Source organism: Ahaetulla prasina, chromosome 7 (assembly GCF_028640845.1).
Source record: "Ahaetulla prasina isolate Xishuangbanna chromosome 7, ASM2864084v1, whole genome shotgun sequence".
In the NCBI taxonomy this organism is placed as follows: Eukaryota; Metazoa; Chordata; class Lepidosauria; order Squamata; family Colubridae; genus Ahaetulla; species Ahaetulla prasina.
In genome coordinates this window covers 14,235,219-14,261,135 of record NC_080545.1, presented here as the reverse complement: position 1 = coordinate 14,261,135, position 25,917 = coordinate 14,235,219, and the positions used below count along the sequence as shown (strand labels likewise).

At 49.1% G+C, this 25,917-nt stretch overlaps 1 protein-coding gene across 3 annotated transcripts in view; it reads right to left on the bottom strand.

Annotated features, from left to right (window-relative positions):
* The window catches only part of WNT7B (Wnt family member 7B), a 170,679-nt gene extending 145,365 nt beyond the window's left edge, over window positions 1-25,314 (bottom strand). Inside the window, exon 1 of one of the 3 annotated variants that reach the window (XM_058191351.1) lies at window positions 24,822-25,314. In XM_058191351.1, the coding sequence (XP_058047334.1) occupies window positions 24,822-24,892 (71 nt within the window). In that variant the 5' untranslated portion in view covers window positions 24,893-25,314. Of the gene's footprint in view, window positions 1-7,070; window positions 7,218-24,108; window positions 24,233-24,821 lie in introns of those variants that run through there. The other 2 variants (XM_058191352.1, XM_058191349.1) reach the window with 2 other exon arrangements.
* Between the last annotated feature and the right edge of the window lie 603 nt (window positions 25,315-25,917).

Genomic DNA, 25,917 nt, shown 5'->3' with positions numbered 1-25,917 from the left:
ATAGATGATTCTATGAGTTAAACTTAGGTCTTGTCGAAGGCGACGGAGTTCCAAGTTTTCCAAGCCTAGGATTTCAAGTCTAGTGGGATAAGGTATTTTGTTGTTTACAGAGGAATGGAGAACTCTTCTTGTAAAATATTTCTGGACACGTTCAATTGTATTGATGTCAGAGATGTGGTGAGGGTTCCAAACAGGCGAGCTGTATTCTAGAATTGGTCTAGCAAATGCTTTATATGCTCTGGTTAGTAGTGTGGTGTTTTTGGAAAAGAAGCTACGCCCCTCTCTCCCCCTCTCTCTCTCTCTCTCTCTCTCTCTCTCTGTGGGGGATCCAACTTGTAGGACATGGAATAATGGGTTTGGGTAAGAAGAAACTGGATTCTAGCTGGTTATGAGGAACCAAACCCCTCTAGAAGAAATGTTCAACTGTAGATCCAATCAGCCAAAGAGATAATTTTTTTCAGGCATCTTTGGCAAATACCTGGTTCCTATTTTTCACAAGCTACTTCCTCAACTCCACACACACAAATGACCAGATTTCATTTTGGAAGAATTGAACGGACCTGACAAATAGCAAAACAACAACACCTCATTTTTCTGCTTTCTGTGACCCTCATGGTGTACAAATTTCAAATCTCTTTATAATCTCCAGATTTGCCCACTTCTAAGGATAAATTCATTTTTAAAAATAAAAAATAAACATTTTCATTTCTTCACTTATTTTGGAAAACTACTTGATTGTAAAGAACTTATGTCCTCTAACCAGTTAAAAGCACTGTCAGCCTCAACTAAGATACGGTATATTTAATTGCAATTTATTCTGATGTTTAAGCCCAGTGATGCACGTATGGCCTAAATGACATACTTGGGGCAATGGTGAAATTCAAATTATTTTTACTACTGGTTCTGTGGGTGTGGCTTGGTGGCCATGGCTTGGTGGCCATGACAGGGAAGGATACTGTAAAATCCCCATTCCCTCCCCACTCCTGGGAGAAGGATATTGCAAAATCTCAATTCCCATCCCACTCTGGGGCCAACCAAAGGTGGTATTTGCTGGTTCTCCGAACTACTCAAAATTTCTGCTACCGGTTCTCCAGAACCTGTCAGAACCTGCTGGATTTCACCCCTGACTTGGGGCATCTATGGACAATCTGCAAGATTGGGGCCTTTTCTCTGATTGTACAAGAAAATATACAACAGCATAGTTAATTAAAGGAGTGAACTAAGCAGAACTGAGTAAAACAATTACTAGCACTTAAATGCCTCCTCATTAGAAAAGCCATTCCTGTATTCCTACCTCAAAAAATCCGAATTGCATTTCTGTCATTATTGGGCACTGATTACTAAGGAAACTTGGAAGTTTCACCTACATGAGCTAAACCTGCTAAATAAAGGTAAAGGTAAAGGTTCCCCTCACACATATGTGCTAGTCGTTCCTGACTCTAGAGGGCAGTGCTCATCTCCGTTTCAATGCCAAAGAGCCAGCGCTGTCCAAAGACGTCTCCGTGGTCATGTGATCAGCATGACTAAACGCCAAAGGTGCACAGAACGCTGTTACCTTCCCACCAAAGGTGGTCCCTATTTTTCTACTTGCATTTTTTATGTGCTTTCGAACTGCTAGGTTGGCAGAAGCTGGGACAAGTAACGGGAGCTCACCCCGTTACACTAGGGATTCAAACCGCTGAACTGCCGACCTTTCGATTGACAAGCTCAGCATCTTAGTCATTGAGCTACCACATCCCTAAACCTGCTGAACAGAGTTGGGTAAAATAGATGTGTTACCTTCACACATCAGCCCTAAAAGTCTCCCAGGGTGGAGATACAGAAAGTCGTATATTTTAGGGTATAAATATCAAGGCCAAAAGAGTAACTATGATTAGGAAAGGTGAAAAATATGAGACCACCATTCCCATGCAAGGCTTGGCAAAATGGAGAAATCACACCCATTGAATCCAGTTTCTACTCCCATCATTTTAAAAGGCTTTTCTGGAAACCTTGGTGAAATATATAAAGGCAACATGAGAATCATGTTGCTGTTTGGTTCCATGTATGAATTAAAGGTAAAGGTTCCACTCGCACATACATGCTAGTCGTTCCCGACTCTAGGGGGCAGTACTCATCTCCGTTTCAATGCCAAAGAGCCAGCGCTGTCCAAAGACGTCTCCGTGGTCATGTGACCAGCATGACTAAACGCCAAAGGTGCACAGAACGCTGTTACCTTCCCACCAAAGGTGGTCCCTATTTTTCTACTTGCATTTTTTATGTGCTTTCGAACTGCTAGGTTGGCAGAAGCTGGGACAAGTAACGGGAGCTCACCCCGTTACACTAGGGATTCAAACCGCTGAACTGCCGACCTTTCGATTGACAAGCTCAGCATCTTAGTCATTGAGCTACCACATCCCTAAACCTGCTGAATAGAGTTGGGTAAAATAGATGTGTTACCTTCACACATCAGCCCTAAAAGTCTCCCAGGGTGGAGATACAGAAAGTCGTATATTTTAGGGTATAAATATCAAGGCCAAAAGAGTAACTATGATTAGGAAAGGTGAAAAATATGAGACCACCATTCCCATGCAAGGCTTAGCAAAATGGAGAAATCACACCCATTGAATCCAGTTTCTACTCCCATCACTTTAAAAGGCTTTTCTGGAAACCTTGGTGAAATATATAAAGGCAACATGAGAATCATGTTGCTGTTTGGTTCCATGTATGAATTAAAGGTAAAGGTTCCACTCGCACATACATGCTAGTCGTTCCCGACTCTAGGGGGCAGTACTCATCTCCGTTTCAAAGCTGAAGAGCCAGCGCTGTCCGAAGACGCCTCCGTGGTCATGTGACCGGCATGACTCAACGCTAAAGGTGCACAGAACGCCAAAGGTGGTCCCTATTACCTTCCCACCAAAGGTAGTCCCTATTTTTTCTACTTGCCTTTTTTTACGTGCTTTCAAACTGTTAGGTTGGCAGAAGCTGGGACAAGTAACGGGAGCTCACCCCGTTATACAGCAGCACTAGGGATTCGAACCGCTGAACTGCCGAACTTTTGATTGACAAGCTCAGCATCTTGGCCCCTGAGCCTTATGTATGAATTACGGTGAAGCATACTTTTGCCGCTACATATAGCTCATAAAAGCAGAGACATCACCCTTCCAACAAAAGTGTGTATAGTTTTCTATGGTTTTCCCAGTTGCAATGTATGGCTGTGAAAGTTGGACCATAAGAAAGGTTGAGCACCAAAGAATTGAGGCCTTTGAACTCTGGTGCTGGAGAAGACTCCTGCGAGTCCCTTGGACTGCAAAGTGATCAAATCCTAGAGGAGATCAATCCTGACTGCTCTTTAGAAGGCCTGATCCTGAAGATGAAGCTCAGATACTTTGGCCACCTAATGAGAAGGAAGGACTCACTGGAGAAGAGCCCAATGCTGGGAACGATTGAGGGCAAAAGAAGAAGGGGACAGCAGAGAATGAGGTGGCTGGATGGAGTCACCTTGTTAAGTCCATTTAAGTCACCTTTTTAAGTCCATTTAAACATGAGCTTAAATGGACTCCAGGGGATGGTAGAGGACAGGAAGGCCTGGAGGAATGTTGTCCATGGGGTCGCGATGGGTCGGACACGACTTTGCAACTAACAACAACAACAACAAATAACTCAGATGATCTTAGAATAACATGAAATATATCAGCCCAGGAGTGGCAAAAATTTTCTTCCATGGAGACACACACACACACACACCCCAATGACAACTTTGCCAGAAATTTGCCAGTAGCCACCGCTGAGGAGAGAGAGCAGATCTTAAATCCTGGCTCCCAAGGTTTCACAGAAGCCCTCATCTGCTGCCACCATACAAAAGCTCTGTGGGCAGAGCACCCTGGTAAAACCGTCGACGACGGCATCATATGGGTCAGGATGCCATTGCACGACAATGCCATGGCGCACTTGGTGCCACTGGATGGACCGGATGTCTTCCTAGTGCATCTTCTACTCTTTCGAATCAACTGTTCACCCGAAGTGGACAGCCCCATCAATGGATGTTCTGGAACAGGAAGTTCACATCGTTTGAGAGAGGGGTGTAAAACAGCTTCAGGCCCATCCCTAGACTCTTTGTTGATTTGCTTGTTTGCCTCTGAAGAGGGCTTCCACAATGGCTGCAACCCACAATTTCATTCTTTCTTACGTTCTATTTTTACTTGGGAGGCTTGAGGAATGAAATGTTGACTTTAAGCTTCGAGGAGCGGAAGACGTCTAGTTCACCCCTTAAGATTCTCACACAGTCTCCAGGAGGAAATCTGGAATCAGCTACTTTGGGGCAGTGGTGAAATCCAATTTTTTTTTACTACTGGTTCGGTGGGCGTGGCTTGGTGGGCATGGTGTGGCTTCGTGGGCGTGGCTTGGTGGGCGTGGCAGGGGAAGGATACTGCAAAATCCCCATTCCCTCCCCACTCCTAGGGGAAGGATATTGCAAAATCTCCATTCCCTCACCACTGAGGCCAGCCAGATGTGGTATTTGCCGGTTCTCCGAACTACTCAAAATTTCCGCTACTGGTTCTCCAGAATCTGTCAGAACCTGCTGGATTTCACCCCTGCTTTGGGGAGGGAGTGTGGCCCTCAGCACCTTGTGCCAAAAAAAAAAAATTTGGATAGCCCTGCTAGAACTTTCTAGAATCTGCTGTTTTAAGCCAGAGGAAAGGTTTATGGATTTCAACAGCTGGCCACCAATCTTGAAAATTGAATCAGAGCCTCGGCATTTACAAAAACCCTCAAAATCTTCAGCTAGGACTCAGGGGTCTCCAACCTTGGCAAACTTTAAGCCTGGCGGACTTCAACTCCTAGAAATCCTCAGCCAGCTTTGCTTTGCTGGCTGGGGAATTCTGGGAGTTGAAGTCCGCCAGGCTTAATGTTGCCATGGTTGAAGAGCCCTGAGCTAGGTGGCATCCAGATGGATTTGCCCCCACCTTGAAAAAAACTAAGCAGGGACAGAGTTGGATCCCAGTGAGATTTGCTCAGCAGCTGGGACATCAAACAATCTCCTTTCCTATGATAGCTAAGAAAACTACCCAAGTGGTTCATAGGTCATCCAAGATGGATGGGGTTTTACACACACATACACACACACACACACCAACCAGGAGCTTAACTTTCTCCCTGAAAGCAGCAGGTGCTCCCTGGGTCCACCTCCCTGGAGCAAGAGGTTCCCCCCCCCCATCTTTTCCTTGCAAGGGAGCATGTAGCAATGCCTCAAAAGTTTTTTTGGGTTAGGACTTCAACTTTTGCCAGGCTATTGGGTACCACCAGCGCCAGGTCCATTGCAGAAAAGGGATGGGGGAAAAAAGGGGGGGGTCGAGGTGGGGGTGGGGAAATTAATCTGCCCGCCACCAATTGATGCTGCTCCAGATATCTCCAGAGTCAATCCCCCCTCTCGAAATTTGCTGGAAATAAAAAGCTGCTTCGGGATTATTATTATTCTACTTCTATAGCTTTTTGCCTCTGGACCTTATAATTATGTCACACTGCAAGGAAAACCACCAGCATCTGGCCTGCGGTGGAGAAAAACTTTTGTTTCAAGACTTAAGCTGGACTATTTATAGCAAGGAAAAACTGGGGAAGGATAGCAATTTCCTCCCGTTTTTCAAGAAAATACGGGCAGGGTTATCTTGGGGAGTGGGGGGTCGGGGGCAGGAGAAGGGGTTCCTTTCCAGATTAATTTAATCTCCCCCCCCCGCGCCATCATCCCATTCCTACAAGAAGCCCCCCCATACACACACACACCGCTGGGGAAGAGCAGGGCTTTGGGAGCAACTCTGGCACCGTAAGCGGCGATTGCAGGGAGCCGGCTACCCAGCGCGAACCCGGCGCGGGACTGGCGAAGCCAGCTCCTTGCTCGGAGGCATATGCGTTTCATTAGAATTAAAGGAGGAGGAAGAGGCCGGGCTGAGAAAGACGCCCGGTGGGTGGATTCGAGCTGGAGGAAGGGTGCCGCGATGGAGAAGGAAGAAAAGAGCGGCCGACGGAGGGCCCAGGTTTCCCAGCGAAACTTCAGCGAAACTTCTTCAGCCGGCGCTTGGGAAAGACAGCGAACGAAGGCCGGCAAGGAACCTCCCCATCCCACCCAAACCTCGCGAAATTCTCACGCGGAGGCGCCCGTCTTCAGTCTCAGTTCGCCAGAGGTGGCCCGACCAGGGGAATCTGGCGGAGCCCGTCCCGCGCGGAGGGTTCGCGGGGAGGGTCGTCTCCCTCTCCCCCCGCGTTTCGCTCCCGGCCAAGATCGCCCCAACGGCTTCGAAGCCGATTCTTTCCCCCTCCCCACCCTCCTCTTCCCGTTTTCCTCGTTTCTGTTTACACGACACGCGGGACCCCATCCGACGAACCCGTGCCACCTGCTAAACAGGGGAAACCACACACACACACACACACACACACGGTTTCGCCTCCCCGCGAATCCAGTTTTGCGCGTATCCAGTCAATGGACTCGCGCAAGAAGCGGCTTGCGGGTCACCTGAAAGCCGCGCGTCTGAAGTTTGCGGGTGTCCCGCATCCCGCCCCCCAGGCAAACCCGGACCGGTCTCAACCCGGAGGTTCCCCCCCTCCTTTCCAGAGGGGTCCCCCCGCCCCCGGAGTCTCCCGCCGACCGAGGCCAAGCCAGCCTCCTCCACCTGCGCACACGGGCAGCAACCGGTCCCGAGCCTAGCAGAGGCCAGGAGCCGGTCGGCGCTGAGCCCCGATGCCCAAAACCCCTTCTTGGCCGTGCCTGCTGGGCGAGAGGGACGGCAGGCGAGCCCGGGGTCCAAGGAAAGGACTTCAAGGGCCCAGGACCCTCTGCCTCCCGCTCGGGGACACCTGCCGGTCAGGACTCCTGGGCTTTTGCCCCTCTAGGGGGACGGTGGGCATTGGGGCATCGGGGCCAGGCAGGGAAAGCACCAGCCGGTCCCGTAGGAACCCCTCTCTCCAAGGGGACCCCCATCCACCTGCCTTGCACAGCCGCCGTCCCGCTCCCTCCCCGCCTGATCAGGATTAAGCGGCTGCCCCGGTTTCCCACCCTCCCACGCCCGTTCCACCCTGCAGGCGCGCCGCCGACTCACAAGTAGCTGCCGCTGGTCAGGATGAGGAAAAGCTGCGGGTAATAGACGGCGAGGAAGAGGCGGCGGCGGCGGCGAGGGGACAGCAGGAGCATGGTGGGGCGGCCGGGTGCCGGCGGAGTCTTCCTCGGGCCGGGGCGCCCCGCCGGCGGGCTCCGGTCCTCCTCCTCCTCCTCCTCTTCCTCCTCCTCCTCTGGGAAGGCGGGCGAGGAGCAACGGCGCAACGCGCTGGCCGCAGGCAGGCAGGCAGGCAGGTCGGCTGGCGGGGCCGCCTCTAGGGCCTGGCCGGGAGCTGCCGGGCCCCCGCCGCCGCCTGCGGCATCTGGCAGCGGGGGCTGCTGGAGGCTGCCTGGACTTCTCCCTCCCCGGAGGGGCGCCCGAAGTAACGGAGGGCAGAGGGCGGCGCGAGACCCGCCGCTCGCCTATTCTCTCCGGGCCGCGGCTGTCATTGGGCGAGCCGGCCCCGCCGCCCCCCCCTCCTCCCCTCCCCTCCCCATCACCACCACCCCTCCCCACCCCTTCCCCCCACCACCCGAGCAAAGGGGTCGCGCCGGGGTTGCAGCTCACCCTGCGGGGGAGCCCTGCGGAGAGGACGAAGACCATGCCCGTTTTTGTGGGTTCCCCCTTCCACCCTCCCTCTCCCCCAACAGTGTCCGCCTCTGTCTGACCCCTAAATGTAGGGAAGGGGCTGAGTGAGTCCTACAAACCAAACCAAACCAAACGAACCGAACCCCGGGCGACTCCGAAAACTCCTAGCCAAATTTTTCCAGGCGGCGCGAACGTGGCTTCACCAAGGACCCTCGCGTGGTGCAAGTCAGACCCCGCAGCGTGGAGTACAACCCTACCTACAGAGTAACTAACCCGGGGACGGTTTCTCGTGTTTCAGGGCGCGCGCGTGCGTTTTTTTTCCCCCACCCTCCCTACAAACCATGGCCCCACGGAGGAAGCAACCTCCACCTAAATAAAAACGGGCTGTCCCGGCGTAAGAATCGTACTGACGATGCTCCAAGGTGAACCGGGGTTACGGGAAGAGAAGATCAGTCTGTGGGAAAAGAGGAACTGGCCCTAGCGTTGCCCTGATGTAATTTAGCAAAATTCAGCAACGTATTCCGCGGAGCTGGGGGGTGAATCGCCCCTGAGGGCAGAGCTGCAGATCTCCCGATCAGACCAGATCACAGCAGATCAAAGACACCGGTGACAGCTACTCCCCCCATCCCGGGCGCTCCCTTTCCCTTCTCCGCAAGCGCCCTCTGCAAGGTTGACAGTCTGACTTGGGTCTACCTGGCGCAGGTGAAGCACGCCACAAACGCTCTTCTCAAGGATCTTTTCCCGTCAAATGATGGGGGAGGGTCTTTTCCAGCCAAATGACCAAATGCAAGTTCCCCTCCAGGAACTTGCAAAAATAAAGAAACAAACAAACAAACAAACAAACAATGAATGAATGAATGCGAAGCGGGGAAGAGAATGGGAAAGGAACGGCCTCTTTACAACCAGGACCTGTAACCGGAGTCAGGCATCAATCAGCTCGCCCGGTGCCAGTCCAGCTCCTCAACTTCGCGCCCCATCATCCCCCAAGCAGGTGGCAGATTAGCAGGGCCCAGAAAGCTCCTGCTTGGGGCATTCACGCGTGGCCAAAAAAAAACACCACCAAACAACTCTTCCTTTTTTAGAAAGTCGGATTTTGGAATTGGACCCCTCTAGAGAAAGAATGCCTGGCAGAAAAACGTGGATCCATTTTCTCTCCTTCTGCCTCGGGTTCACACCTCACCCCGTCGCGTTTTAAACGCCCTCTCGCCCCCTGCTTCTCCGGCCTCTCTTCCCATAAACCAACTTTGGAGCAGAGAAACGATTTTGGCGACCTGAACTATTTCTGTAACGACCCTCTCCTCCCCCCTCAACCGAAGGGAGGGGAAATGTAAGACCCAGGCCTGCCCCGGGCCTGGAGATGAGTTCAGAAGATACCGTGCGCCTTTCGAAAGCATCTCTGGGTTTAGTCCTCAAAAGAAAACTGGTTGCGCCTTCACACAATTTTAAGTGGCTGACAACCACTCTCCTGAATCGGCCGGTTAGTGGAGCAAATAATCTTGGTTGGGATTAGAGTTAGGAAACGGGGCAACATTAATATAGTCTTGCCACTCACCACCCCTTAAGCCAGTGATGAAATCCACATTTTTACTACCGGTTCTGTGGGCGTGGTTTGGTGGGCGTAGCAGGGGAAGGATATTGCAAAATTTCCATTCCCACTCCACTCTGGGGCCAGCCGGAGGTGGTATTTGCCGGTTCTCTGAACTACTCAAAATTTCCGCTACCGGTTCTCCAGAATCTGTCAGAACCTGCTGGATTTCACCCCTGCCTTAAGCCATTTTACTGTCCCACACATTGTGTGAATCGAGAAAACGGGTTCAGACGAAATCCAAGGCTGGTTTATACATGCGCATCACGTATATAATTCTACGCGGTAATAGTGGGGAGGGGGGGAAGCAATTCCAGAGGGCTGAGTCCGCCCAGCCACAATGCCCGGGGCTTTCCACTCAACGCGCCCTAATCGAAACCGAACCCGGCTCTTGCGCATCGTGTGAACGGGGAACGCGAGTCTTTCTTGGCCTTTGCTTCCGAGCGAAGCATTTTTCCGCAATCCCTTCCGCGCCTTCCCTCACTCAGAAGGGATTGCAGGGGAAATCGGGCTTCGCAAAAGTAACGAATCACGCCTAACTGGACGATTTTGGTTTCGTTTAAATTCGAATGGGAAAGAAATTCGTTTCTCTGCGCAGTCCGTTTCGGGTGCGGGATGAGGTCCCCCCCCTCCCCGCTTTCAGGGACCGCTCAGGCGATTTTTTTTCACTACGATTTCGATTTACTTTTAATATGTTTATTTTAAGCCGGCTAGAAGCATTTGGATCAGATGAGCGATTTGTAAATAAATGCAATTAAATATTGCCCTTTGTTTCATCGGATGTGCTTTTTCTCTACGAGAAGAGAAGGGACTCCGAGGATTTCGCAAAGAACGGGGTCTCCCAGCGGCCAGCGGCTGCCTCCTTTGGGTGGGTGGGTGGGTGGGGGTAAGGAGGCGAGTTGCGGGGCTGGGCAGGGAAGGAGCGAGACGTTCGTTCACACGCACATGGCCCAAAGGGCCCAATGTCTTCAGAATACCTCAAGAGGAAAAAATAGAAGGAAAAAGACAAAAATAGAAGGAAGAATAGAGAAGAAATGGAGGGAAAATAAAAATAGAACAAAAAAAATAAGGAAAAAAGAGGAAAAAATAGAGGGGGAAAAGGGGGAAAGATAAGAGGAAAAATAGAGGAAAATATAAGGGGAAAGGGGAAGAAGGTTAGAGGAAAATAGAGGAAAAATAGAAGGAAAAAGATAAAAAGAGAGGAAGAATAGAGGAGAAATGGAGGGAAGTAAATAATAATAGAACAAAAAAATAAGGGAAAAATAGAGGGGAAATAAGGGGGAAAGATAGAGGAAAATATAAGGGAAAAGGAGGGAAAAATTAGAGGAAAATAGAGGAAAAATAGATGAAAAAAGGAAAAAATGTAGGAAAAATATAGGAAAAAAGAGGCACCTCGTAGACTAAAGAGGGAGCTCAGCTGCATTCCTGCCATTAAAACAGAACCATTCTTTATTAAGGCTTTTAAAGATTGGGCTTCTCCCTTAAGACCGGAGCCCCTTGAATGAACAAATTCCCCCATCATCCCCAGCCAACACCGTTTTTGCCTTAATTGCGCAGCTGTGTTGCCCCAAATCGAGCCCGCTCTCTTTCTTTGGGGGGGAGCAGCTACTTGATTGATCTTTACCGACTGCATGAGGTCACTCTAACCGGATGCTCTCCTAAAGCAACGTGGGGACGCGAGGAAATTCCGCGCGAAATTCACCGACCATCTTTTTCGGTTCTTGCATCACCTGCGCCCACCCCCCCCACCCCGCTGGGCCTCTTGCCTGGGGGGTGGGGACTCCAGTGCCCATATTCCCAGAAAGCCTAGTTTTTGCAATTGCCTGTCACCCCCCCCCCCCCCCCTCCTTCAAAACGGGTCCCGCCGCCTCTACCTAGCGCACATTCACTCGACCCTTAACTTTGTGTTGGGAGAGCTCAGGCTCCTCTGGCTAGCTAGTTTGTCGCCCTGTCTTATCGCCCGACCTCAGCAAACGGTGTAAAATAATGCAGGAAACAGGTGAATTGGATGTAATCGCAAGGAAGAGCATTTGGGAATGGATTTGGCGATCGCCGGACTGGCTCTGCGCGAAGCCCAGAAGGCTGCCGCTTCCGTCGGCCCGCGGTATCTCAGGGGTCTCGCCACCCACCCACCCACCCACCCCCGGAAAAGTTTGGGGAAACTAAGAAGAGGACCTTTTCAAGCTCAAACAGTAACAGAGTTGGAAGGGGATCTTGGAGGTCATCTAGTCCAACCCCCTACTCGCGCAGGAGACTATACTAGGGATTCGAACCGCCGATCTTTCTGATCAACAAGCTCCGTTTTCTCAGTGCCACCTAGGGAAAAGTGCGGTCGGGATCTTGGCCAAGGGAGCGAGCGAGGTTCTTGCACGCCCTGGTAATGGGCGTCCCTTCCCACGGCAGCAGGGACGGAGCCTTCTGGAGTTGCAGAGGAGGAGCGTTTGACTTGCGAGTAAAAGGAGGTGATGGACAGGAGCCTGATGGTCAATCAAGCTGGCTGGCCCCATACATTTGCGCAAAAGCATCTGGCCTTGGGCTTGACGTTTGCTGCTGGACGCTCCTTGACTGACCCGGCGGCATGGGAAACCCTCGCTCTCACGCTTCGTGGGCCGGCGGGGGGGGGGGGGCTGAGGGCCTGGCCATCGTGGCTTGTTGGCGCAGCCTGTGGATCAAGTGCCAGGCTTGATAACACACTGAGCTGGTCGATCAGAAAGATCGGCGATTCGGCGGTTCGAATCCCTAGTAGTAGAGATCTCCAGCGTGAGCGGAGGGTTGGACTAGATGACCTCCAAGGCCCCTGTTACTGTCACTATATGCTTGCTTCCGAGGCGCCGCGCTTCGGGCCCCTTCCTTTTTCCTGTGGGAAGAACCAGCGCTCCTCCGAAGCTGGGATTCCGAGGCGGATCGACTCCGAGCAGCTTTGGTAGATAGAGAGACCTCGCCATCTGCCAGGGACAACTGCCCCCCCTCCGCAAGAAACCCCCCTCCCTTCTTCTTGCCGACTTCCAGGGCTGCGTCCATCTTTACTTCAGATTTCTGATATCATGAAGGCTCAAGGTTGGGTTGGACTGGTTCAATTTCCAGCGGAGAATGGGCGAGGGTCACCTCCTTTGGCCTTGAGAAGCCAAACAGGATGGGAGGCCACCAGGAGATCCCGAGGAGCGGGCAGGAGAAGTTGAATTAGGGCAATGGCAAAGCACTGACTCCTTTTAATTAGATCGAGAGCGCATCTTTCGATTCGGGATCTTTGAACCCGTATATCGCGGTCCCTTTCCCCGATTTTGCTTATGACAATCAACCTGTGAGGAAGGTTGGGCTGAGAGAGAGAGTAATTATTGGTCCCAACGCAATTAAAGACAACTAAAAAATACGTAGATGGAAAAAGACATTAAAGGTAGCAGAAGGAAGGAGGGGAAGGGAAGGGAAGGGAAGGAAGGAAGGAAGGAGGGAAAAGAAGGAGGGAGGGAAGGAAGGAAGGAAGGAAAGAAGGAAGGAAGGGAAGGGAAGGGAAGGGAAGGGAGGGAGGGAGGGAGGGAGGGAGGGAGGGAGGGAGGGAGGGAGGGAGGGAGGAAGGAAGGAAGGAAGGAAGGAAACTTATTTATTTATACGGCTTCCCAACTTACTCCCAACTGACTCCGGGCTGTTTATAATATAAAAAACAACTTAGAAACCTATAAAACCCAAGCTAGCTAGACAGACAGACCGAAGATGGATGGACAGATGAACCAGTAGCTTGAAACTCATGCAAGTACCGAAGAGAATTGCGTGTACAGAATATAAGGGCAACTGTTCCCATCCCTGTAAGTGGATATTTTTAAATGTTTAGTTGGTTGGTTGTTTACTTGGTTGGTGTGCCGCTCAATCGTTTAGATACAACATTCCGGGCCAAATTGTCTCCCTCTTGCCCCCCCCCCCCATCCCCCAGGAAAGGGCGAGCGGGAAGGCTTTGAGCCCAGAAATGAGCCTGGAGTCAACACAGGATGAAGGGTCCCACCTGAGTGCATAAGAGATGCTCCAGTTCGGGGCTCGCCTATTTGCCCAGGAGACGCTCGGGGGCCGATCCCTCTGCAGCGATCGCCGGGGATCGTTTCCCCTGCAGTTCCCTCCAGTTGTCCTTCCAAGGAGCATCATAAAAAATGTGGTCCCCCCACCCCCCGCGTCCGTCCTTAGCTCCTATTGAAACACAACGCTTCGCAACTAGCACAATCCCAAGCAAAACCGATTAAAATTCTCGGGGCTTCCTTTAAGGATCCGCAGAGCCAGCTGCAAATCCCGAAATCCCGTTCTACTTTCTGCCCTAAATTCAAGAGCGGGCTAACTAGATCCCTCTCCTCGGACCTTTCAAACGCCAGTGATCCAGGGAAACAGGGCGGGAGTTTAGTTGTTTAAAATCTCGGGTTTTATTCTTTTTTTAAAAACTAGAATGCCAGGCATCAATAGGGGAGAGTCTCCATTGCACAATTGTGCCCGCCATCTTGACTTTTTTGACCGCCCTTTCCGCCCTCCCCCAGGACATCCCTGACACTGTTTCACAAAACTCTGGAAACACATTCCATCGTAGATTGCTTTGTTGTTGTTGTTTTTAAAGTTGGATTTTAACCCATCACAGGGGACGGTCTCAAATAGAGACATCCTTGTGCAAAATGATTTTTGGAAAGGAGATCATGGCAATTTTGAGAAATAGCTTCTCGAAGCAAACTGAGAGATCTGAATACCTTTGACCTTTATCTATGCAGGAGATAGCAGAAGAGAAAGTTAAAAAAAACTAAATAAAAAAAAACAACCCACTTCATAGAAGAGAGGGGGAAAAGGCCTATAGACCAGAGTTTCTTAACCTCAGAATCTTTCACGCATGTGGACTTCAACATCTTGATGGCTGGGGAATTCTGGGAGTTGAAATCCACTCATCTTAAAGCTTCCAAGGTTGGGAAACCTGACATAGACTAATTCAAGCTCTTTAAGTTCATAGCACTTTCTGAATCTATCCTAAAATTTTTGAAATCAAGCTGCTAGCTAACCTTAACATACAGTAGTGGCCAAAATTGTGGGAAAACCTTTTGGAAAAAGTGTATTTTTTAAAACTAGCTAATAACACCACTTTTTTTTTTGCAGTAGTACCATAAAATTACATATCAATGGAAAGATAATTTAATCAAGAATGTAATGCAATAATTTTTATGAAGGATTTGCTATTAGAATAGCAGTTACATTATAAAGAAGAAAAGTTCAACTCAAAAAAACGAGATATACAAAAATTACCACCATTTCAGTTAACACTTAGTTGGGTAACCTTTAGCATGAATTATGGCCTTACAATGTCTTCCCATGGAGTGAACCAAGTCTTTTAGTTCTGCAGCTGTTATAATGTGAAACAAAGATTGAATGATTGCTTCTATTAACTGGGTTTTATTGCTGGGTCGCTTCTGACTAACAGGTTTCTTTAGTCAGATCCATAGATTTTCGATTGGGTGAAGATCTCGGCTATTCCCAGGCCATTCCAGCAGTGGAATAGGATTATCTTGAAACTCCCCCAAAAAAGTGGTGTTCTTAACCATCAAACCTCAAAAATACACTTTTCCCAAAAGGTTTCCACAATTTTGGCCACTACTGTAGGATAGATTTAACCAAAGTCTTTCCACTCCAGGTGCATATGCAAGCTACTTGATAGGAAGAGAAGGAGAAGAGATTTAAGTGTGTGTGTGAGCACATGCGCGCGCAAAATAATAAACTTGCAAGGTATGAGTGGGGTTGCTCCATGCATGGGAATTTTTGTTTTTGTGTTTTGTTTTGTCTGTGGATATAGTAGGAGGACAGCAATGTTAGTCCAATGCAGTGTTTTTCCAAACATGGTGAGTGTGGATTTAACACCCAGAATTCCCCAGACAGCAATTTGGAAAAACACTGAACTAAGGGTTGCAAAAGCTCAGGAGTCCACTTGCAACTAATTCCAGCATACTGGAATTATCAGAGAGAGAGCATGGTTAGGCAGGCTGACTACCATCCTAAAATAATACTCCTGGAAGCAAATTTGATTTTTCTCCATCTGGAGAAAAGAAAATTGGAAGCTTCCTTTCCACCAACGTTCTAAATTCCTGGTGATTTTTCAGGGATGTGTCTTGGCGATATACTGTATTGCCTTGTTCCAGAATGCATGTTTGTCTTTTGACTGGGGTTTTCTGAAGTATCCCTTAGCTTAGATAAGGTTAGCCAAGCCTGCTGAATCAGAAGCCCCTTGACCTAGGGATGAAGACTAGAAGTGCCTTCTCAGAAGTAAGCCCCATGGCCTTACTACCACACTTGTACTGATAGACAAAGGCCACTAGATACATAGAGAAATCAATATCTTCCATGCTAGCTTCCATACCAGCCCTTCAGCTGTTGCAACGGTGTAAAATCTACCGATATAGCAAGCCAACTATGGTTAGATGACCTGGAAATATGTTTGTGTGGAAAGACTCAAGGAGCAAAGAAGGGTCCCTTAGAGCTTGCAGATGTCAAAGCTTAGCAAATTTTATCCACCATGAGATAATCTTGGAGAATGCTGGAATACAGGCAGAAAGTTGTTTAATACCTGTAAAGTTAAGGCTGGCTTGAGCTGGTCCCCCATTTGGCTCTGGAGGTGGGATAAAAGGCCATGCTGGGGAGCAAAGGTGAGAATCCAAATGGCCAGGAGGTGACCATTTGCAAGCAGAAGCAGAAACACCTCCTGCTTGTTTCACGCCAAGAACTGGTTTTACCAAAGGATGCATTTTGGACTGAATATGGACTATTGGATGCGAACAATTTGATCCACCATCAACATTTCTTGGAGAAGCAGAATAAGAAAAGTTTGGACCCAATTGCTCGCTCCGACTCAGAATTTAAACTGTACTCGGTCCCTGCAGGACTATGCAGGCAGACAACAAAGATATTTGAAACTTTCAGATACAGCCTCAATAATAAAGCCATAATTACTTGATTAGTCTTTTACCATGAATCTTTTGGTCTGGAAATAGGCTAGGATGGTTTTGGGGAGTTAGTCTTAATGTGGCAAACATGGATCACAAGCAGCATTTCACGCACAAAAGATTCACAGACTAAGCCACCATTTTCCCAATGTGCTTATTAAGACTGCCTTGCACACGTGAACACAAATGCAACGCATACCCAGATAAAGAGGGAAGCCACACCAGGTAGCTTTTTAGAGAGAAACCATCAATTACAGATTAACAGATTTGGAAGGGACCTTGTAGGTCATCTAGTCCAACACCCACTCACCCCCGCCACCAAAGTAGGAGACCTTACACCATTTCTGAAAGATGGCAGTCCAGTCTCTTCTTGAAAGCTTCCGGTGATGAAGCTCCTGTAGCCGATTAATGCACCCACAAATCGAGTCAGTCACTAGCTACACAAAGAAAAGGAAGGAGGGTCCATTTACAGGTGGTTCTTGACTTGCAACCGCAATTTAGCCCAGAATCTGTATGTTGCTAAGTGATTTGTGACGCGAGTTTTGCCCCAGTTTACAGCTTTCCTTGCTACCTTTGTTAAGTGAATCGCTGCAGTTGTTAAATTAGCGACACGGCTGTTAAATCAATTTGAGCTGCCTCATTGACTTTGTGTGTCAGAAGGTTGCAAAAGGGGATCACATGACCCCGGGACACTGCAAACGTCATAAATACGAACCAGTTATCAAGCATCCAAATGCAAATGACGTGACCGAGGAGATGCTACAGCGGTCGTAAGAGTGAAAAATGGCTTTAAGTCCCTCTTTTCAGTGCCATTGCAGCTTTAAATGGTTGCTAAATGGACTGCTGTAAGTCGAGGACTACCTGTATTCTCGTAATAATATATATTGTGTTAGATTTGCTCCAGGTGAGCAATTTGGTTTATTTATGTGTTAGGGTTTATATCTGGTGGACTTTTTCCTGCTATTTTTTTCCCAACACATTGTTTCAGGATTTCCTATTTTGCAGGAGAAAAGGAACATGGTGGCTCACATGGCTAAGACGCTGAGCTTGTCAATGGACGGATCAGCAGTTCGGCGGTTCGAATCCCTAGTGCTGCCATGTAACGGGGTGAGCTCCTGTGACTTGTCCCAGCTTCTGCCAACCTAGCAGTTCGAAAGCACATAAAAAATGCAAGTAGAAAAATAGGGACCACCTTTGATGGGAAGGTAACAGCGTTCCGTGCGCCTTTGGTGTTGAGTCATGCCAGCCACACGACTATGGAGACGTCTTCAGACAGCACTGGCTCTTCGGCTTTGAAATGGAGATGAGCACCGCCCCCTAGAGTCAGGAATGACTAGCACATATGTGCGAGTGGAACCTTTATCTTTATTGTGCAGGAGGGGAGAGGTTTTTTTTTTAAAAAAAGGTCAAGATAGCGGCTGCCATTCTGTATACCATGGCATTCTGCAGTCCTCGGTTTACGGCTACCATTTTTGTGGTTAAGAAAAGCAGCAGTTAAGTTAGTCCCACCCAATCATACGACCGCCTTTGCCAGGGATGTTAAGTGAAGTTGGAGTTGTTAAGTGAATCACAGAGTCAGGAAAACGAAGCTGGCTTCTTGAATTTAGTCAGAAGCTGGCTGGAAAAGTCGTAACGGGGGAATCCCATAACTCTGGGACTTTGTAACTGTTGTAAATATATGCTGGTTGCCAAGCACCCAAATTTTGATTACAAGACCATAGGGACGCTGCAGTAGTGGGAAGTTCAAGGATCGGTCATAACTCACTTTTTTTTAATGCAACTGTAGCAATAGCGATTTTGATCACATGACCTGGGGGAGTGCTACAATGGTCGTAAATGTGAAAAACGGTTGTAAGTCGCTTTTTTCAGCGATGCAGCTTCGAACGTCACTAAATGAACTCTTGTAAATCGAGGACTCTCTGTATAACATTCCAAGAATATGCATCAGAGAAGTAAGCTTCCTTTGAATGGATGAATGTTGTATGTAACAAAATGTTTTATTTTATATATTTTTTTCAGCGGCACACAGAAACGTGCTGTGCTAGATCAAAATTTCTTTGCCCCTGCTGCTGTTCCTCGCTCGGTTGTTGTTTTGCTGTTTATTTTATTTTAAATTTTTAAAAAAATGTTATTCAACATATGCTTTTATCAATAATTGTCATGGAGAGTGGTGGGGTTTTTTTGACATTTTTTTATTTTTAATGCAAACAAGCATCTTCTATCCAAATACAGTGTGTTGGGGGTTGGTTCCAAGTCTTTGGTGCAATTTCAACATATGCATATCAAGGGTCCTTGAGTGGCTCAGACTGTTAAGACAGTCTGTTATTAACAGCAGCTGCTTGCAATTACTGCAGGTTCAAGTCCCACCAGGCCCAAGGTTGACTCAGCCTTCCATCCTTTATAAGGTAGGTAAAATGAGGACCCAGATTGTTGGGGGCAATAAGTTGACTTTGTATATAATATACAAATGGATGAAGACTATTGCTTAACACATTGTAAGCCGCCCTGAGTCTTCGGAGAAGGGCGGGATATAAATGCAAATAATTTTAAAAAAATTGATTTATCTAATCTTACATTTTATCATCCAATATATATCCAAATGTTTTAATCAATTGGTCCTTTAATTAACTATATTTTGTTCTCTCATTTCACATAAGTTATTCTAAATCAATGTTTTATCTTATTACATCATTTATTCCATCATCTTAAATCAACTATATCATTCAGTAATTTTTCCCTTGTAAGAAATTCCAATCTTTTTAAACATATTTTCCCTTCTAGCTATGTAATGGAGAGTTTGATTTAAAAAAAAAAACATTCTGAGATGTTTCTTTAAAATGAGAAGTAAACTACAAATGCTGCAAATGAATTAATAAATGATCCCATTTGACCGACACAATCTAGAATACTTCATAGAGTAATGTGACTGATGGGAACTCAAAGCAGTTATAACCTTTTGGGCCTTTTATTGGTCACTGCAGGCCACTGTGGGCGTTATTTCTCTTATCATAGCCTTCTTTAGCTTCAAACTGTACACCTGTCTTTCCCAAAATGTATTTGTCCACAAAAAGTCTCACTATTGAAATCTGTCTCAGGATTCATACCCTTGGGTTCAGCACTCTTTTAAAAAAAGCACTAGACCTGACTTTTAAACGTGTGCTTAGAATTCTTTTGGGACACACTGGAGCAGGGATGGTATTTACTTACCTTCCCTACCAGTTCACAAATGGGCACGCATCTCCAGCACACGCGCAAGGCCTTCTGCGCATGCGCAGAGCCTCAAAAACATGGAAAAATGGGACCTCGTGGCATTTGCGTGGGTGGGCGGGGCATCCCGCAGTCGCCTCTACCGGTTCACCCCTACTGCATTGGAGGTCAATGGAGAAGAAGCTCAGTTGTCCCTAGGGCAGGGTTTCTCCAACCTTGAACCGTTTTAAGACTTGAACTCCCAGAATTCTCCAGTCAGCCATGGCAAGGTTGGGAACCCTTGCCCTATAGGGCACGTTACAGGCTTTCTGCTGTTTCTGCTAACATGGTGTCTATGGAATTGTGGTTTTGTTTTGTTTTTTACTGTTTTAATTTTGTCAGCTCTATTCTGACGCCCGGTGCTGGCAACCCTGAGGAGAGAATTGGCCTGGCTGCCAATATTTCCTTTTTTATATATATAAAGTTTTTTATTTTGAACACATTAAAACACAAGACAAACATACAACATTTATATACATATCACTGTTTCTTATCAACTATTCAAAGCAGTCCTTTCTTACTATTTATGCATATTTTAATTCTATCTTATTCTACTTTTATATTATCTATCTTTCTTTATTTCATCTAAACTTTACCCTGTTGTTCAATTTTCATTATATAAGGGGCCTCTGGTGGCTCAGACTGCTAAGACTGTTATTAACACATCTTCTTGCAATTACTGCAGGTTCAAGTCCCACCAGGCCCAAGGTTGACTCAGCCTTCCATCCTTTATAAGGTAGGTAAAATGAGGACCCAGATTGTTGGGGGCAATAAGTTGACTTTGTATATAATATACAAATGGATGAAGACTATTGCTTGACATAGTGTAAGCCGCCCTGAGTCTTCGGAGAAGGGCGGGATATAAATGCAAATTAAAAAATATATATCTTTCCTATTTTCTAACCATTCATACCATCTACACCAGACCTTATAATATTCTGTATCCTCTTTCTCTTTGATTTCTTTTGTGAGTTTATCATCTCTGCACATTCTAGGATTTTCTTAATTAAATCTTCTTCTGTTGGTGGGTTCTCCTTCTTCCAATTTTGTGTGTACGCTATACATGCTGCTGTTAATATTTGTAGTATTAAGTATTGTGTATCATTTGTATAGTTTTTTGTTGGGATCCCTAATAAGAATTGTTCTGGCTCTCCCTTTATTGATCCCTGTATTATCTCCTCTAACCACTTTTTGATTTTAGCCCAGAATTGTTTTGCCACCGGACATGTCCACCAGAGATTATAGTATGTTCCATAGTAACTAACTAGCTAAGAGTGACTGCCAATATTTCTATGCCACTGTGGGTGTAGCTCACTCAGTTTTAAGTCCCACTCCATCCTCCATGCCTTCTCTGCATTTATAAGCCTGGTCTGAAGATCAGGTTGGGTGAAAAGGCAAAAAAAAAAAAAAGCACAGAGCATCTTCACCAGTGGTGAGTTGCCCCCGGTTCGGTCCGGTTCGTGCAAACCGGTAGTAAAACCGGGGGAGGCTCTGCCCACCCACCCGGATTTCATCATAGACTATCTGCGCATGCGCAGAAGCTCGGCACACGTGCTTGCTTCACTCGCGCACGCGATCCCGTTGCAAACCGGTCGTAAAGGTAAGTAGAACCCACCCCTGATCTTCACGACCGTGTCGTGCGAGTGGAGCAACCGGATGGGTGGCTAAACAGTGGTGTTTAAAATCACCATTGTGATTTGAGGACAAGGGACAAGGGTGTTGTGTCTCGCCCAATCTCACCACAGCCGGGGCCTGCTTATCTGCTTCCGAACACGGAAGAAGAAATACCTCCAGCCCCCAGCCCTGGCTCCATGCCCAGACAGGCTGAAGAAGAAGAAATATCTCCAGCCCCCAGCTCTGCCTCCATGCCCAGGCAAACGGAGCAACTAGACCCCTCCCCCTCCTCCACAGCATGTGAGCCTGAGGAAGGTTTATTACCAACAGCTGCAGACTGGAGTGACCCTCGCGTCAGAAGACTTGATAGGCGGAGGCAACAGAAGGAAGGGAGGGGCAGGCCTGGATAAGTGCTGAGTCATGGAGCCACACCCCATGGCCTATATAAAGGATCTGCTTTCTGGCATTCTCTGAGTCAGGCAAAGTCTAAACATATCTTGCTGAAGTCACTTTCTGGTCTCCTGCCTGCCTTGAGAACTTTGCTAGGACTTTGGCAGAGCTGCAGAGGCACACCTGATTCGGATTTCCCTGACCCAGCCGTCAGCGGAGGAGTGGGACACGACAAAGGGTGACTCAAACAGAAAGGTGATATTACAATGGAAACAGAATTAAGGGCATCACCAAGAGCCGTGGTGGCACAGTAGCTAGAATGCAGTATTGCATGCTAATTCTGCCCGCAGCAAGATGTTGGATCCTGACCGGCTCAAGGTTGACTCAAGCCTTCCCTCCTTCTGAGGTTGGTAAAATGATGATTATTGGGGGCAATAGGCTGACTCTGTAAACCGCTTAGAGAGGGCTGTAAAACACTACGAAGCGGTACAGGTAGTCCTGGACTAACAACACTTCATTTAGTGACCGTTCCAAGTTACAACAGCACTGAAAAAAAAAGGGACTTACGATCATTTTTCACACTTACGACCACTGCAGCATCCCCATGACCACATGATCAAAATTCGGAAGCTCGGCATGTATTTATGACGGTTGCACTGCCATGCACGCGATCCCTTTTTGGCGAACCTTCCGACAAACAAAGTCAATTGGGAAAGCCAAAATTCACCGTACAACTTGGTTGCAAACTTCGCGACGGCAAATGCTTCGCTTAACGGCGGTGGCAAGTAAGGTCGTAACATCGGGCGAAATTCACTTTCACAAATGTTTCACTTAGCAACAGAAACGCGGGGCTCAATTGTGGTCGTAAGTCGAGGACTGCTTGTATGCAAGTCTGAAGTGCTATTGCTATGTAACCGGGCCACACCAAGAGGCTGAGCTGGCCAGGCTGGGCTGCCCTGCTGTTTTTTTTCTTTCTGATGAACGCAACAGATCCTGCAGAACCTACCAAAGATGGCACCTGGGGGAAGACAAGACAAAGCCAATTCTTGCTTTCTTTCCTTAACTTGTCTCGGAGTCAAAGAATAAGGGAAGAGGTTTTTTTTAAGGATGCAAACAGGACAGCAAACCTCAAGCCAATTTATTTATTTTTTTGCAAGCCAAAGTTTTGCAGCAGCTGTTGGCATCAGGTGGACAGGGGGGGGGGGGAAGAGATTCCCAAGACATGTTTCTATCCTGACTTCCCAGCAGAAAAAAGAAGGGGATGGGCCATCTCCATCACCCAAACCACCAGCTCATTTATTCTCATACATCCTCACGGATCGGGGAAGGAAACGGGGGCATCTGGCAATCCAAACGTTTTAGATGGGCATTTGTAGGAAGGGAAGGGTGGGGGGAATTTCCAAGCCAGGCAGGGTTGGAGGGATTGTTTCCACAAATTCAAGACGTTGGCCATCAACATGACCAATGCATGACCCCCACCCACCCACCCTCCCTTGAAACGCACTTCAAAAACAAGACGGAAAACTTTGCTTACACCACCCGGGGCCCGCCATCCTGACTTTTTTGACCTTATTGCGCAGAACACACACACACACTTACACCCCTCTGTGGCCGAGGTTGGAATAAGGCAAGCAATATCATTTTATCAGCACTTTTGCAGCTAGGCCAGGGAGAAGGTTGTGGGGGGGGGGTGTCGGTTGTCAAACAGCCCCTTGCAGCCCTCTGGGTCCCTGGATGTCTCCAGGAGTGGGGAGGGGGGGTGGGAGGACACCCACCTAATCCCCAGCCTGCCAAAAAAAGAAAAAAAAAGAGGGGGGGCTGCGGGGAAAGGAGGAGGAGAGGCAGGGATCTCCAAAGCTGTACAGGTAGGAACTCGGCTGCCGCAAAGGAATGTGGAAATTCAACTAAGGCGGGCAGGCGAGTGCACCGAGCCAGCTGGCGAGGGCGCGGGGAAGGGGAAGAAGGGAGCCAACGGCGCCCCGAGCCCCGGAGGCAAAAGCAGGGGCTGCCCACGGCAGGGTCTCGGGGGTCTCCAGAGCCACCGCTCACCTAGGGGCGTTTTTCGGGTCTGGGCCGGTGGCTCCCACTTTCCTTTCCCAAGCAAGGGCGTCTCCTCCTCCCCTTCGCGGCTTCGGCAGGTTGATTCATAGGCGCTCGTGGAGCGGTGGGGGGGCCGTAGGGGAACCCCCCCCCGCGTGTTTCCCAAAGCAGCCCAGGGGCGCCCCGCGAAGTTTGGAACTAAGGCCGAACGGAGCTCCGACCACCTCTCCCCACCCTCGGGCGCACCTGCAAACGGGTACGGTTGGCTCCAGGAGCGGGATCGTCCCTCCAACCCACCCACCCAAAATTACCGACGCCTCCGTGGGTGCTAAACCGTAAATGCCTCTCTCTCTCTCTCTCTCTCTCTCTCGGCCCCCCCCTTTTTTGGGGGGTGCAGCGGACACCCGCCGCTGCTGATTTCCAAGGGGTTGGGTGGGCGGGGGGCTTCTCCTTTCCAAAAAAGGGAGGAGTGGGCTCCGTTTGCAAAAGTCCCAAGCCGCTCCCGGAGCGCCTTTCCCTCGCAAGGAAGAGCCGCCGCCGACTAACCCGGCTTGCTCCGGCGGGGAAGCCGCGATCCTCTCTCCTCCCCCATTCCCCCGCCCCCCCCCCCAGCGCGCTTTCTTGGCCCTACCCTCCGGGCGCTCCGGCTCCGGGATCGGAACTCGGCTGGTTTTCCGAAGGAGAAGCCCTCGTGGCTGAGAGGCTACGTGGTCCTCCGCCTTGCGCGATCCGGGGAAAGCTAGGCGGCTGGATCGCGCGCAAAGCTGGAGGGCTCGGAAGCGGCGCGTTTCAAAAGTCTGCCGTCTCTCTCTCTCTCTCTCTCTCTCTCTCTCTTTCTCTGTTCACCGGGCCCCTTTTTCTTCCCGATCCAATGCAAGTTGTAACAAAAAGAAATAAAACAAAACAAAACAAAAAACAAGTCCCGCTGCTTCCAGAGGCAACGGAGCCTTTTAGGATCCCGACCAAGCGTTAGGAAGCCGCGCAACGCCGTAACGCAGCCGCCTTTCCCAGAATTGTTTTCTACAAGCCTTCTCTTTCGGAAGCTCGGCGGATCGATCTCCTCCTCGCCCCCCCCCCTACGCAAAGATCCCCCACCCACCCCTCTCCGTATCCTCAGAGGGGGGCTACCCTCCCTCTCCCACCAAACTCGGGGAAAACTCCGGGGGCGTTCGCCTCTTCCCAAAGCCCCGCTCCCCCCGCCCCGCAATTCATTCCCTTTTCTTTCCTCCGCATTAAAAAACAAATCCTTTCTCCCCCCCCCAAAAAAAAAACCTCCCAAAAAAATGAAAGAAAGACGCCACGCGATCGCTCGGGCTTGCGGGAGCCCCGATTTAAGGTACTCACCCTAATTTGACGTACAGGACTCCAAAGCAGAGAAACACGTAGAAAATCCACTTGCGGGAGTTTCTGTGCATGTTCTAGGAAGACCGGAGGGAGTTGAGCCATATAAAAAAAAAGGAAATCTGCGCGCCGGGGGTGGGTGGGGAGGAGGTGTGTTGGGGAGGGGGTTGCAGGCAGAGAAGCAAACGAAGCAAAGCCTCGGCCGATTAGATCCCAGGCTGGAACCTCTGGGGAGCAGCGGCTTCTCCGGCGGACCCGAGTGGAAGCCCCGCCGCAGCCTTCAAGCAGCGCGGGTCCGTGCCAACCATGCTGACCTCCCTTCCCTTCCCCTCCCCTCCCCTCCCCTCCCGAGCCGAGCCAGAGAAGCGGCCCCCCTCCCCACTCTGCAAAGTTCGGGGCAAAGCGGAGGTTCAAAAGCCGCTGGGTTGTGGGAAACGTCTCTGCAGGTAAACCGCACAGCGCGCCTCTCTCTCTCTCTCTCTCTCGCGACCTGCGAAAGCTCCAGGTAAGGGAAGATCGCGCGCCCCCGCGTCGTCTCTCCCCCCCCCCCCGTGCGCGCGCTCCCGCCTCGCACCCCGCGCGCACCCTTCGCCCGCGGACACACCTCGCTTGTTTGCTCGCTCCCTTCCCTTGCTTGGGGGAAAAAAAGCGCTGCTCTCCCGGACCACAGCTCAGAAGTGGGAGGGTGGGGGGGCTTTGGGGGGGGGGAAGCTAACCGCCCCCCCCCCAGGCCTTTGAGATATGCCAAAATATTTACTTTGCAGCCCCCCCACCCTCCCGTGCTGGGACCCTTGAGAGCACACCCACCAGTTGGTTTAAGAAAAAGAAATATAATTTAATCTATTGGTTACATTGATAAACAGGAGCTACCTGTCCTCTGGCACAATGGAATAGAATAGAATAGAATAGAATAGAATAGAATAGAATAGAATAGAATAGAATAGAATAGAATAGAATTCTTTATTGGCCAAGTGTGATTGGACGCACAAGGAATTTGTCTTTGGTGCATATGGTCTCAGGGTACCTAAGGAGAATAAAATACGTTCATCAAGAATAAAAAGATACAACACTTAGCGATAGTCGAGGTTACTCATAAGCT